At 39.8% G+C, this 15827-nt stretch overlaps 1 protein-coding gene across 3 annotated transcripts in view; it reads right to left on the bottom strand.

Annotated features, from left to right (window-relative positions):
- Positions 1–15827, bottom strand: part of ETV6 (ETS variant transcription factor 6) — a 305038-nt gene that overhangs the window by 38246 nt on the left and 250965 nt on the right. For all 3 annotated transcript variants that reach the window (XR_004229489.1, XM_012550761.3, XM_012550762.3), the window contains exon 5: positions 2815–3360. Coding sequence is in view for 2 of the 3 variants with exons in the window: in XM_012550761.3 (XP_012406215.1) it covers positions 2815–3360 (546 nt within the window). In the remaining variant the exon portion in view is untranslated. The remainder of the gene's footprint in view (positions 1–2814; positions 3361–15827) is intronic.

The raw sequence follows: 15827 nt of genomic DNA, 5'->3' as shown, positions 1-15827 counted from the left end.
TATCCTAAATCTTTACTAGTTATGACTTTGGGTAAGTTATTTAAATTTTGTGATTCTCAGTTTCCTCTGATGTAAGAAGGGGATAATAACAATATCGTCTACTTCACAGAGTTACTGTGATGATGATAATGAGATTTTATACACACATACACACACACATATAATATATCTTTGTAAACCCTAAAGTGCCATATAACATTAGCTATTATTAGCCTAAACCTTTACTAGCTATGATTTGGGTCAATTGTTTAAACTTTGTGACCCTCAGTTTCTTCTGATATAAGAAGGGGATAATAATAATAATAGCAACAACAATAATATTTATAGAGTATTACTATGTGCCAAGTCCTTTCCAATTATTATCTCATTTAATCCTCACAACAACACTGGGAGGCAGGTGCTACTATTATCCCCATTTTATAGATAAGAAAGCTGAGGCAAACTCAGGTTAAGTGGCTTGACTGGGGTCACATTGCTGCTGTCTGTGGGGTGGGATTTAAATTCAGGAGCTCCTGCCTGCAGGCCCCAGTGCACTATCTCCCAAGGGCTACAGAAATAGGGGCTCACAAAGCTCACACAGTATACTCGTCCCTTCCCCCTAGTTATTTACCTTTGGCTCTTCCCTCCTCTTCTCATCACTGTTTCTTTTAAAGCACAACCATATTTTTTCTGTCATCTTTATTTTCTGAACCAGCATTCATGATGTAGATTATTTACAAAGAAAAAGGTGAGACAACACTTGAGCTTTCTGTGGGATGGAGATAAATTTAAGTCTGCAAATGAGGCCTGACAGCTCTCAAGGATGTGTGTCGAGGCTGGAGTGGCTGAGCCAGGTCTCCAAAGGAGGGACTGTCACCTATTTTTCCTGGATTTGTTCCTCACCTAATTTTCAGGGGAGGAGGCATCCAGAACTATTCTCAGAAAAATGAAAGCTGCAAAGCGGTTGGAGGGGCAGCTTTCTGGAAAATCTCACACAATCCCTGTGCTAATGACTGCTTGATAAAGTCAGATGCAAGCACGAGTTCATGCTGAGTACACCTCCCAAATCTGATTGGCCAATGGCAAATCACTCAACTTCCCTATTAAATGAGGAGAATTCATAGGAGCATAAATGTAGTGAGCAGTGGTCCAGGGCAGCTGGGTGGTGCAGTGGATAGAGCCCCAGGCCTAGAGTCAAGAAGATTCATCTTCTTAAGTTAAAATCTGGCCTCAGACACTGATTAGCTCTATGATCCTACACAAGTCACTTAACCCTATTTTAACCCAATTTTCCCATCTATAAAATGAGCTAAAAAAGCAAAAGGCAAACCACTCTGGTATCTTTGCCAAGAAATCCCCAAATGGAGTCCCAAAGAGTTGGACAATATTGAACAACAATGGTCTAGGACAGTGGTATCAAACTTGGAGAGAAATGAGGGCCACTAAACCACAGGGAAAGATACCTGATGAGAGCATGTTGACTTAGAAAGCCACAACCTGAATGTTCTGGAGAATGCTGAATTTATTTTATTATAAATATTGAGATTAAAGTCCCAAATTATCCTATTATATTTACTATATGAATGTATTTATCTTATTAGGTTATATTTATTAGATATGTTAATTATTTTTTTTCTCTCTTCAATTCTCATTTTTTTCCCTTTTTTTTTTGGTTATTAAAACTTTTTATTTACAAAACATATGCATGGATAATTTTTCAACATTGATCCTTGCATAGCCTTGTGTTTCAAATTTTGCCCTTATCCCTTCCCCTAGATGGCAAGTAATCCATTCTATGTTATTCTTGTTAAAATAAATGTTTTATATTTTAACATATTTAACATGTATTGGACTATCTGCCATCTAGGGGAGCGGGTGGAGGGAACGAGGGGGAAATTTGGAACAGAAGATTTTGCAAAGGTCAGTGTTAAAAAACTACCTGTGCATATGTTTTGTAAATAAAAAACTTTAATAAAATAAAATAAATGGGGGCAGTTAGCTGGCACAGTGGATAGAGCACCAGCCTGAAACCAGGAAGACCTGAATTCAAATCTGGTCTCAAACTTGAATCTCAGTTCAAAAAAAAAAAAGAAAAAAAGAAAAAAAAGAAGGAAAGAAAGAAATGGTAATACTAAAAACAAATAACTAAAATGAAATAAATGTTTTTTTATTTTCTTTTTTGCTGAGGCATTTGGGATTAAGTGACTTGCCCAGGATCACACAGCTAGGAAGCGTTAAGTATTTGAGCCTTGATTTGAACTCAGGTCCCCCTGACTCAGGGCATGCTCTATCCCCTCACCACCTAGTTGCCCCAGTGAATATGTTTATTATCATTGTTGAAGGTAAAGCTCACATTTGCTCCCTGGTTTAATTTCTTGGCTTGGTTAAAGCCGATTGGGACTGTCACCACAAGGAAAATGCTGGGCGTGGTTTCCTTTAGCCAAATGACCCAGGAGCACCTGCCCTGGAAACCAGCGCCCTAACTCTACTCTCAGCCCCTCCCGAAGGGAAAGCTATGCCAAGTTACCACCTGGAGAGGGAAATTAAAGGCCTGCATCAGAGGCGAAGCTTCATGCTCCGTCTGGTCACTAATTAGCTGCTGAAACCTGGGGGCCGGGGCCACTAACTGGTCACAAGCCTTTCGTTTTCAGGGTCTGTGCCCAGCTTTTCTGACTGCCTTGTCCGCCGGCCCTGGGACGTCTGTTAGTTAAAAATGCGGGTGGGATCGTTAACTGCCCCCTCCCAGGAGCTCCAGAGGAGGGGCCTCCTCTCAGCTACTCAGAGGCTCCAAGACCCAGGCCCCGGGGGGCCGTCCGGTGCAAGAGCCGCACTCACCTGCTATTCTCCCGATGGGCATGGCGTGCTCCTCGGGCGGGGAGACAGACACCATGATGTGGTTCATGTACGCCAAGTCTTCCCGGTGCGACAGGTTGATGGGCTTCCCTTCCCTATGGAGTCCATCCTCCGACATCCTGGACTGTTTGAAATCCACCGAGTGCCGGGGGTTCAGTATCAAAGGGTGCATGATGGGGCTGGGCATCAGCTGGATGACCCGAGTGTTCTCTTGCCGAGGGCTGGACGGCTTGGGGTGGGCTTCGGACGAGGGTGGGCAGTGGTTGTTCTCCATGGGAGACACTGACAGAGGGTAGGACTCCTGGTGGTTATTCTCCTGGTGAAGCCTCGGGCCCGGGATCCGCTCGGACGGGGATAGCCGCCGGATCATGTTGTCCAGCGGGGACCGGATGGGCCGCTGGTCGGGGTCTGGCGAAGGCCGGTGGTTGGTGGTAATGGGCGACCTGGAACGATGCAAGAGTTCAATGGTAGGAGGGTTGTGGTGCATATTTTCCACCGGTGGCCTTGAAGATCTCTGGATACAATTATCTGGGGAAAAAACAAAACAAACAAACAAATGAGTAGACACAAAACAAAAAAGTCTATGGAGAATGGGTGAAGAGACTGAAAGAAAGCAGTCAGGAGACTATATCTGTATTCTTCCCAGGAGAGCAGGGTACTCATTCTCAGAGCTTTTTAATTATAGAAAGTATTTATTTACATGTTACACATACTCACAATTCTTTCCCCACCACTACCCAAACCAAGAATTTCCACAAAATTTAATCATATATTAATTCCCCATAAGCACAATAAACTCAAGTATCTATGCTCAAGCCTTCTCTTATTTCACCCTCCTCTTTTTAATAACTGCTTTAAAAAATGCAGAATCTTAAAAGAGTTAAAAAGGGTCTTGGAGGTTCCATTCCAAAGCTGTCAGTTTCTTCAGGAAGCCTTCTTTAATTCCCTAAGTCAGTAATGGCTCCTTCCTCCTGAGTCTTCATATAAAGCATTCACATAAAACATATGTTATCCTGTAAGATGGTTATCCATTTATTTGCCCCCTCTAAAATTTCCTGGATGGGGAGCTCTGCCTTATCTAAATCTGGTATCTGCCCCAGTTTCAAGGAACTTAGGAAATATTAGTTGAATTAAATTTTCACAATACCCTGGTAAGGTAACTAATATTCCTCTTTTTACATATATGATAAACACAGACCAGAGTAATGACTGATTGACTGATTCTAATCCATAATATAAAGCAAAGGTGGATCTGAGAAAACGGTTTTACCTACACAATCAGTGACTTTATTTAGTCAGAACAGTGGGACAATATGTCAAATGTCTGTGACTTCATTGATGTGGTATTTCCCTCTACAAATCCATCTATAAATTACTTAAGTCCTCCATCATGCTCAGAGAGGCTTAAGTTACTTTCCATGGTCACATGAGTAGGAAAGTTTCATTACTGGAGCCAAACCCCTATCTTGTTCACTCTGAATCCAGCATTTTAAAAGTTCAAATTAGGAAGCTAACTCCAGTTCTTTAACTGGATTAAATCTCTAGCTGACTTTTAGGCACTGATAACAATGTGGGGAGTAGGGCCTCAGCTCCTCAACTCAATTCACAAACCAAAGACTTTGTTCCTTACCATTTCCTCATTGACTCCCATCTCTGATGAAGGGGTAGGAGCCCTTCTCAGCTAAGCCAGTCCCCCTCTCCTCCCTTTCCCTGCCCTGAGGAAACTGTCTGCAATCAGCCCTTCCACGCCCTCTAATCTCACTCTTTTAGCCCTCTGCACTTTAGCTTTGGACCTCTTCAGAGGGAGAATCAAGTTAGCAGCTTTGGGAGGGAATGTTTAAAGAGGCAGCTTATCCATCCAGGTCAAGTCTGGTTATTAGAATCAACAGTCAATAAATACTTAAATTCTTAACGAAGTTTGAAGCACTATGTTAAGTGTCAAGAATAGACAGACTTCTGGAAACGCTCTGACCTAGAGATACTAGTACTCAACCTTTGTCTCAAAGAGATAAAGAGAAAAAAGGTTCATATGGACAAAAATATTTATAGCATATAAATATAATATAAATATTTTTTTGTTTTAGCAAAAAATTGGAAAGATTCTATCAATAGAAAAATGGCTGAGCAAAATATGACATCAGAATGTAATGGAATATTATTTTCTTTAAGAAATGAATTGTGCACAGTAACAGCAATATTATAAGAGTGATCAATTCTGATCCAGACAACAATCCAAAGGACCCATGATGAAAAATACTACTGGCTCTACAAAGAGAATTGATGGAGTCTGAATGCAGAATGAAGCAAGAACATATCTTTCTTAATTTTTTTTTTTGGCATATTTTCTTTCACAACATGGCTAATATAGAAATATATTTTGGATGATTTCATATGTATAACTGATGTTATATTGCCTGTTTTCTTAGTGGGTGGGGAAAGGAAGGAGAAAAAGAGAAAATTTGGAACTCTAAATTTTAAAAAATAAATGTTAATTTTTCAAAAACTTCTATTGGGAAATATTTAATGAAATAAAAATATACTGAAACAAAAGAAATGATGAAAAGGATTGTTTCAGAGAAACCTAGAGAGGTGTATGAACTGATGCAATATGAAATAAAAACCAGGATGATAATTTTTATATAATTTTTATAATTTATAGTAACAACATAATGAAAACAAATAACTCTGAAGGATTTAAGAACTCTAATCTGTGTAATAATCAACAATGATTTCAGAGGAATAATGATAAAGCAGGCTGCTCATTTCTTGACCAAGAGACTTGACTCATTGTCAAACATAGCCAACGTGGGAATTTGTTTTGTTTATATTTACAAATGTACACATAACAATTTCTATGTATATTACTATACCTATAGATATATACATCTATATATAAAGAGATATATACATACATACACACACATATACACAAATATCCTAAAAGGGTTAAGTTTTTCTTCCCTTTCTCTTCCCCCAAACATTGAAGCATCTAAAGAAATTAACTTTATTCACAAATAACAGGATTTGGGAACTTGGTAGGTTCAGTAAGCAAAAGATAAAAAAAAAAAAAAAAATAAAATAAAACCTTTATTACCTAGGTTAAATGGGAAGAAACTACAACATGAAATTCTTACAGCTTTTTAGGGTTATAATTAACCAAAGATGAAAAATTTGAGCTGTAAGTAAAGTTTACATAGCAAGGGAAATAGTGGGCAAAAGGCACATTGTTCATGAATGTTGAACATTCAACTCGAGATCAAATGGTTAATTTTTCAAGAATTGTTCAACTTGCTGCTGGGTATGTGATTATACAGATTGGGATGCTTAATCTAACTTTTCCATTGTAATCTCTGTGTGTGTGTGTGTGTGTGTGTGTGTGTGTACACAAATATACACAAAATATATTTAGGTGCTTCATTACATTGCTTATGCAGGTATAAACCATTGAAAGCACGGGCTATAAGTGTAACAGCAACAGCCTAAATAGCGATTCTGGCTCCCTTCCCAAGTTCCACAAAACGGACTTAGGATATGTGCTATAAAAAATACCCTCATATCAATTTTTAAACAGATATTCAGTTGTGGGGAGGTTGGTTGGGAGCAAGGGGAGATGATGATCTTGAAGCACATGTAACAAGGCAGAGAGGAAGAGACCCCGGCATGCTGGCCTGTGTGTGTGTGTGAGTATGGGAAGGGGCTGAGCGTAACAAAGCTACCTGCCGTTGGAAATGCTGTTCTGGACAGGGAAGCACGCTATAGCTAGTACCTTCATTTTAACTAATTGTTTTTGCTAATTAGGTGTTAAGTTCAGCAGTTCTGACTGGTTAAAGGGTTATAAGTGTAATAAAAATTCTTTAATGTTGGTACCCTAGGGCACAGTCCACCCCCCCACCCCCACCCCAATACAGGTCTTAACACAAGCAATTCCATAACTTACATTTGCCAGCCAGAATGAAAAGTTAATCTTTTGGATAAGTATTATTTGGGGGAAGGGGGGAGAGAAGATAATAATATTAGCTTACATTTAAGTAGATTTAAAATTTACATATATTAGTTGAGTCGGTCTTCCATATTACTTTATGGCTGGGAAGCATGGGATACTATAGCTGTCATTTTTAAAGACCTAAGATTTAGTATTGTTCAGAGGGCACAAAGTATGAAGATGCGATACCACCACAGAATTGTATATATTTGAAAAAAAAAAGCCGGGCTGGTCTTGTGAGGAGGCCCAGAGAGCAGCAACTAAGCAGAATGCTTCACTAACTTGTTTAGGTTTGGGGGAGAAATAAGGAAGGTCCCAGACACAGGAGGTGGATCCTTTGCGGAGGCCTTAGGGAAGTCATGGACAAGAGTGGTGCTGGATAAGTAGGTATGGATGGATTGTGATCAGCATCAGCAAAACTGGTGGAACCAATGAAACAGCAAATCCTGCTGGGTATTGGAATAAGTCTGGGAGGCAAGGAGTGTAAATATTATTACACTCATTTTACAGACCAAAGGCTAAATGAGCTGCCTAGGATAGTTAAGGGGCAGTGCTGGAATTCAATCTTTTCTTTTTTCCCCATTACTTTCTTTACACTTTCCATTACTCAATGGTGACTTTTCCGAAAAGCCTGAGACGCTGAGGCAGGATCTGAATAAAAAATGCAACTGTGTAATGTAGTTGTCCCAAAGCTTAATAAATTTCCTTTCAAATTCCGCGTCCAGATGGTTTCTATCATCCTGAGTTATTAAAGCTTACACATACACAAAGATTTTCTGAGAAGCATGTATCCTATTTCCTGAACCCGTTTCCCTCCTTACAAATCTCAGAGAGGAAGCAGCTCCTGGGTCAGCCCCCTGGTTACCTGCAGGCATTCTTTGAAGTGCAGGGCTTCAAAGCTGCCCGTGGGTGGGCGTACCCAGGGCAAGCCGTAGGAAGTCGGGGAAGGAAGGCAAACGTTCATGCCATGCTCAAAGAGGAAGTGATGCGATCTCCTGGGGAGAGTCCGCTAGTCCTGCCCAGCTTTGGGAACAGGGAAAGGGCTTTTATCCAGGGCCCTGGATAATCCGCTTCAGATTTTTCTGGTGGCTGAGGCGCTATCTGGGCAGGAACACGCCTTGGGAGAATGTGATTTATTTATTTTTCGGCAGATAACAACTCAGCAAGGAAGTACTTGATGAAGATGATAACATTAATGGTAAAGGATTGGACCCCATGGTATTTAATTGCAGGCTCCTGGTGGTCTGGGACATAGCCACTCTCAAGGCTAAAGGCCTCCAATCAGACTTTCTAAGCTTTGTTTCAGTTTGCAAAGCAGGCAACCACGTGCAGAGTGGGTTATGACATTCTTACCCTGCTGCCTGCTGTCTCTGTTATTATAAGTTGGCAGCAGGGTATGGAAACTTAGAGACCAGAGCCGGCAGGCAGAGACGCTCCGGACACAGGAAATACACGGAGCGGACAGTGGGTGCATTAAATCTCCCAGATGTAGGAGTCCTCTGTCTAAAGCAAGATTTTTTTGGTCTGGCCTTGATGTCTGGGTTTGTTATTGGTGACTTGCCCAGATGGAAAACTGGGAAGGAATCCACGTCGCCGCTTTCATTTGGAAGTTCCCAATATAGGAAGGGAAAACAATAATGGATAAAACCTAACATAAATTTGTTTGTGCAGAAAAGGAAGGTGGAAGAGAAAGGTTATTCTTGATGAATAATGATGACGATAAGCATTTATAGAGTGCTTTAAGTTCTACAAAATGCTTTCCATCCATTTGTGTAATAAGTAATGTAGGTATTATTATCCTGTTTTTTCCAGATGAGGAAACTGAGACTTTTACTGATTGACTGATGTGTCGGTGATCACAAAATTAGGAGCCTGAGGTAGAATCTGAAGTCAAATACCCTTATTCCAAAAATAAAAACAATTATATTTCTTTGTAGAAAGCTTATGCAAATGTAGAATGTCCTCTCTTTACCAAATATCTTTGAATCAATATATATATTTAATTTAATAGAAAGGGAGGGAGAGAGGAAGGGAGGAAGAGAGAGAGAGGGAGGAAGAGAGAGAAGGGGAAGGAAGGAAGGAAGGAAGGAAGGAAGGAAGGAAGGAAGGAAGGAAGGAAGGAAGGAAGGAAGGAAGGGAGGGAGGGAGGGAGGGAGGAAGGAAGGGAGGAAGGCCCAGGTCTTATAAGTGACTATTGTTCAAGTCTCTGCTGACTTTCTCTCTCCATAGGAATTGAAGATATATTTTCTAGACTCATTTCCTTTGGTTCATCAGAAGAGATCCCTTATTTAAGATTCACTAAGATCCAACTTGAATTGTGTCTTGTTGTTATAAATAATAGCCAACAAATCCCAAATGCTTTAAGGTCTGATTAATTCCATGACTTTCAGGCTAGTAAATTTCCAGTAGAAAATAAAGGAAAAGATCAGATTTTCACTTAGAAAGGCAAAAATAAAAAGTAGTCAAATATTTTCTCTCAAAGCGTTAGATTAAAAAAAAAAAAGAAAGAAAAAGTCAGAGATACTGTTAATGATACCAACATAACTCTCAGTCAGCTGGGTTCATAGGATCATTGATTTAGAGAAAGAATGGAACTCAGAAGGTTAATTCCCTCATTTTATTGATGAAGAAATTGGGATATATGAGGTTCCATGATTTATCTCCAGTCACATGGCTAGGAAATGTCTAAAGTAGCATCTAAATTCAAGTCTTCCTGACTGCAAGGCCATATTCTATCTATTCCTTCATCCAACTACTTCCAGTTTATTCTTCTGCTTTCTATACACTTCCAAAGCTGTTTGCTTCTCAGAACAATTAAAAAAAAGAGATCAAAAGGGATTGTGAAAATTACAAATGCTTATCAATTTCCTAGTTACTTTTTTACCTCTCCGGGGACTAGAAAAGATGTTTTTAATTCACAGAGAAAAAGGGAGGCAGAGCCCAGAATACTTCTTTTTTGGGTCCTCCCTTATAAGGCCCCTTACCTTCATATTCTCCTACCCAACTCACCTTCCCCTTGCCCAAGTCTTGTAGCTCCCATTCAGAGCTGGTGATGAGACATGGCTCTGTGACTTTCCACTGACCCTTTACCCACCCATTTTAGTCTGTACATCTCAATAACTTGCCAACTGTAACCAGTTTCCTTTGCAAGGGGAGGAAACTGTCCCAGTCTGGAGTTTATGATTCATACACATTTGAGGTCATAAACAAGAAACCAGAGGTTCCTAGAATTTCAAAAGCAACAGTGAAAGGAGCTAAAAGAAAACTTCTAATTTCCAAGGTTCAAAGGCTTAAAATTCATTGGCACTCAGCTGAACTCAGCCTAAACAAAACCAGCAAGTTTCTCAGAATGGGAATAATATGCAAAACTGCAGGAAGGAATTGGCTTTCTTTCCCCGGGCTCTAAATTACTATAACCTCTACACCATAAATACTGTAGTCTATACCTACTGCCAGGTATACTCTACTAGCGGGCTGAATGTATACAGCCTTTGAATTGGGACTTGGGAGAGCCAGGTTCAAGTGCTGCCTCAGAGGCTCAGCTGTGGGATCCTGGCCAAGTCTCTTCCTCCTGCATAATGGGGATAATAATAGTATCTAGCTCACTGGGCTGCAGTGAGGATTAAATGTCTTTACATCACTTTGCAAACTTTAAAGCTCCATGGAAATGCTAGCAGTTATTTAGTTCCTTCTTAGAGAGATTGTCTCTTTTATTGTCCCACAGACTCTGCTAAAGCAAATCATTTTTTATCCAGTCTCAATAAAAAGGTGCAATAGGACAGTTATAGAATTTGGTGACTAGATTTTCTTAGACACAAGGTGGCCTAAATAGGATCACGTTCGGGAAACTATATTACACACACCAGGTAAGAGGAAATATTGAAGAAAAATAACCAGGGAATCAGAGTAGTTCTAGGATGTGGGCAAGCACAAAAGTGGGCAGGAAGGACGGATGATGGGAGGATCCCACCCACTTATTGCAGGTTTACCAGAATGGACAGTACTTGCTAGAATATCGATGCATCTTGTAATGCTTCCTGGTTGCTCAAGCAGTATCCTTCAAGCATGTGTTGACCCATTGAGGAGTACAGGAGGATGAAGTCATAGGGCCCAAAATAAAATTGAAGGGAAAGAAAAGGAATGAGAAAAATAAAGAGTGGGGTATTTGATGACAGTCCAAGTATATGGCACATTGCTAGTCTGCTTTGCCTAAGATATGACCTTTAATCACCTAATAATAGAATCACATGGTCAAAAGGTGGTGTGGAGCCATTAATTAATTCAGGATTCCTCAAATTGTGAGGGGAAGCTACTAGGACATTGTCAGGTGTTCTAAGAGGCTCCTGGACAATGAGGTAATAAAACACTACATAAATAGTGACCAAGCTACGAATGGATTATGTTACAGAAATTCGGTGTCAGCCACTTTAGACCCTTGGAATGAATTCCTGCACAGAAACAATATTCAATTCCATTTAATAAGTGTCTGGGGCAGGTAGGTTGCCCAATGAATAAAATATCAGGCCAGGAGCCAAGAAGGCCTGAGTTTAAATCTGGCTGTAGCACTTACTATGTGACTCTGGGGAAAAAAAATCACTTAACCCTGTTTACCTCAGTTTTCTCATCTGTAAAATGAGCTGGAGAAGGATATGGCCACTGGAGAGGGAAATGGGTAAACCGCCCCAGTATCTGTCAAGAAAATCTCAAATGGAGCTATGAGAAGTCACAACTCTAAAGACCGAACAGCAACAACATTAAGTGTCTACCATATGGGATCCACTATGGTGGCTAAAGATGATAAAGATAAAAATTTAAAGATTGCAGATAAGACATCTGACGAGTTGGAAAAGTGACCAAGGAAACGACTGAGTCTCCTGGATAAGAATTCCCCTATAACCTATCCACTAAGTGGTCAGTAAGCCAGTGTGACTTCTTCACTTTTGGACAGCTCCAAGTATCAAAAAGTTTTTCCCCCCAACCTCAATCTGTCTCTGTTTCTAGTTCAATAAACTGGAGTCAACCAGAATAGGTCTAATCCCTTCTTCCAAATGACTGTCCTACAAAAACTTGGAGACAGATATTGTGTTCCCTGAGACAGCTTTCTCTAGACCAGATGGTGCAGCGAATAGAGTGCTGAACACAGGCAGGAAAAGATGAGTTCAGTCTCAGACACTTAACTAGCGCTGTGACTCTCAGCAAGTCCCTTTAACCTCTGTCTCAATTTCTTTTTCTGTAAAATAAGGATATTTGTGTCCCTCTTCGAGGGTTATTGTGAGGATAAAATGAGAGAGTTTTTATAAAATACTTTCTAATCCTCATGCTGCCACATAAATGCTAGTGAGTATTATTCTGTTGTTATTATTAATATTAAATTATTATTAAATATTCCCAGTTTCTTCAAACTATCCTTGATTCCCAAGGCTGTGGACATCCCATTTATTTGTCCCCTTCTGGATGTATTGCAGCTTATCAATAAGTGTCTTGCCCTAATAGAGTTTCTAGCTTACTTGGAAGATACAACTTGGGCCCAAACAAGGAAATACCAGGTAACTTGAGGAAGAAGGAAGCACTGTCTAGTTCCCATACTGGGAGGGTTTCAGCAAGAAAACGGCATCGGGAGTTGAGAGGAGGTGGAGAGGGAAGAAAGAACAATCCAGTTACAAGGAGAGCTTCTGTAGATGAATGCACAGAGACCAGAGAGGCACAATGTCAAGTTGGGAGAACAGTGGGAGTCTCACTTGGCCAGAGCACAGTTGTGCATGTAAAGTAATAAACCTGCAAAGGTGAGAAGGAGCAAGACTCTAGCATCAAATCTAGCATCAAAGCTAGAAGCAGCTAACTCTAGCATCAAATACAAAATCATTAGGCTGGTTCTGAAAGTCCTCCATTTTGTTCCTTCTCACCTTTGCAGGTTTATGGCAAATTATTCTCCTTTCACACCTTCTGTGTTCTAGCCAAATTAGATTTTTAAATGAACCTGTCATAAATTTGTGCAGTGTAGACTAGAGAGGGGAGAGATTGTAAGCTGGGTGATAATGTGGGAAGCTATTACAGTAACTTAGTTAACAAGTGACAAAGGACCTGAACAGATGTTACCAGGATGCATGGAGAGAAGAGAATGAATTCAAGAAATGTTGTGGAGGTAGAATCCATAGGATTTGGTAACTGATTGGACATCGGTGGATAAAAAAGAGACTGGGATTGCTCCAATATCATAGCACTGTAAAATTGGTGAATGAATAAATATTTATTCATTAATAAATGAATTCACTGATAAATAAAAAATATAACAAAAAACTGTTAGCTCCCATCAAGTAGATATTTGTATAGTACATAGTTACTTGAGTAACTGGTAAGATAATATGGCCCCGGATAGAAATTAAAAAAGAATTTGGAGAAGGGGGAAGGATTAAGGGGGATAATGAGTTCCATTTTGGACATGTTGAATTTGAAATGTTATATAATGAATTAATCACTGGATGAAGACTGAAGGAGAAAAGTGTGATAAGAGTACAAGTGATAGATTAGGGTAGTTTCTAGGTTAATATATAAAATCTACTTTATCATTATTAAGAATAATAACTATCAAATTTCGAAAGCATCTATCTATGTGGCATAGTAGACAGGAGTGCTAAACTTGGAAGTCAGGAAGAAGTGAATTCAAAACTTGCTTCAGACACTATCCACTTAACTTTTTTCTGTCTCAGTTTGTTTCCTCATCAGGAAAAATGGGAAATAATAGCAGTGCCTGAAACTGGGGATAGAGAGCGCAGGCTTTAAAAACCAAAAAAAAAACCCCCAAAAAACCAAAAAACATTTTTAATACCTCCCTCCCCCAAATGTACGTAAAGATAATTTTCAATATTTACCTTTGCAAAACCTTTTGTTTCAAATTTTTCACCCTCCCACTCCACCTCCCCCTAGACAGCAAGCAATCTGATATAGGTTAAATATGTGCAATTCTTTTAAGCATATTTCCATATCTGTTATGATACATAAGAAAAATCAGATCACAAGGGGGGGGGAAGCATGAGATAGGAAAAAAACAAGCAAGTAAACAAAAACAACAAATTAAAATACTATGCTCTGATCCACATTCAGTCTCCACAGTTCAGAGAAGGCTGGCTCTTTGAAATCTATGGAAGCACTCTTATTTCTGAGATGCACTTGCTGGCACAGTGGAGACAGCTCTGAATTTGGAGCTAAAAGTCTGGGGGCCCAAGTTCTGAATCTGCTTTGTAGTACCTGTATAACCTTGGGAAAATATGCTTAATTTCAACTACCAGATGAGACAGGACAAGTATGGTCCCTAAGGTCTCTTCCAACTTTAAGTCTATGATGATCTGATTCCCTGATGGAATGCTTCTTTCAAATATCCCGAAGTGCTCTTAAGGCAACATATACTATTCAGATAACTGACTGATGAAGATAGAAGTGGAAGGAAACACATTTGTGGGTTGGCTTCTTTCAGTCACAGTGTCCTAGGGTGGGGGAGCTGTACCTGATCTCAAGGAGGGTCAGCGAAAAGAAGGGAAATCCTTGAAATGATACCTTCTTGGGTACCAACAAGGGCTTTACATTTATTTATTCATTCCTTTATTCAAAACCTATTACAGACAACCTGGTTTATATAAGGATCCATGACAGGCACTGAGCAAGACCATCCTGTCCTGAAAGCTCCTGTGGTCAAGTATAGGGGTCAAGGCCACGTCCACAAATAAATTAAAAATGTGATAGTATAATAAAATAGGAATAGAAAGGTTTTACGCGTTCAAAGTGGAGAGATCTCAGGGAATTTGTTGTTGAGTTGTGTCCGACTCTTGTTGACCTCATTTAAGGTTTTCCTGGCAAGGATTCTGGAGTGGTTTGCCATTTCCTTCTCCAGTTCATTTTCCAGAGGATGAGCTGAAGCAGACGGGGTTAAGTGACTTGCCCAGGGTGGTACAGCTTCTAAGTATCTGAGGCTGCATTTGAACCAGGAAGATCAGACTTATTGACGCTAGGCCAGTGCCTCACCTCTCCCCCACTGGATTTGGGGAATTTATATTACTAAGACTTTACTAAGTCTTCATGAAGAGGAAGGGTGGGAGATTTGAGATAAATTTTGAAAGAGAAAGGAGTTAGAAAGGTAGAAATCAGGGCTCATAGGTGTTGGCGTTGGAAGGGATCAGGAGATTATCTAGGCTAATCCCCTCACTTTGCAGAGAAAATCTCAAAGTCCCAGGACCTCTGAGTACAAACCCACTGCTTCTTCAATCACGCTAAACTGCCTGAGAAGGCATTCTAAATATAGAAATTATTGTGACCAGAGATGCCAGCCTCAGTTCCTTCAACACTAAAATGGGGTAATAAAAGCACCCACCTCACACATAAAAGCACCTTTTTGCTCTGAGGATCACATGATGTGTCTAACAAAGATGAGAATGGCTGTTTTTCTTATTATTCATTCTATAACCAGAGGTAGAGAAATGACCAGAAGACGTGTTTCCTATTCTTTCCAATATACCATATTGATTTCTTAACAGATCAGAGGAGAAAGGAGTCTAAATGTTGACATGTTGGGGTCTCAGGATGTTTAGTGTCCCCAAAGCCACACAGTCTTTCTCTAGAAAGCCGAGTTGGATGGAATCTGACACACTATTTCCCATTGCATTAACCTGGACTGATCCAGACAGCATCTCCCTCATACTCCCCAAACTTTCAATGACAAGAGAAATTAAGGAAGGAGACCCCAAATAACACTTAAAAAGTACCATTCTGCCTTTTCTAGTCTCTCTCTTAACAAGTACTCTAGGAACAAGACTCATATACTCATGTCAAATGATCCAGCATCATATAAATATTATTGTTATTAGTAATATGGTAACTTTTTTAGTCTCAGTCTTTCATTATATGAAAGGTATAATTTGTACTGTATCTATTTTACAGAGTTGTAAAGCTCAAATGTATGTGAAGAGCTTTGCAAACATTGAAGCATTATATAGAAGAAAAAAAAAAAGATCCAGCATCTTGC

This window comes from Sarcophilus harrisii, chromosome 5, assembly GCF_902635505.1.
Source record: "Sarcophilus harrisii chromosome 5, mSarHar1.11, whole genome shotgun sequence".
Classification (NCBI taxonomy): domain Eukaryota; kingdom Metazoa; phylum Chordata; class Mammalia; order Dasyuromorphia; family Dasyuridae; genus Sarcophilus; species Sarcophilus harrisii.
Note: the sequence above shows the minus strand (reverse complement) of the source record. Positions and strands in the feature narration are given on the sequence as shown.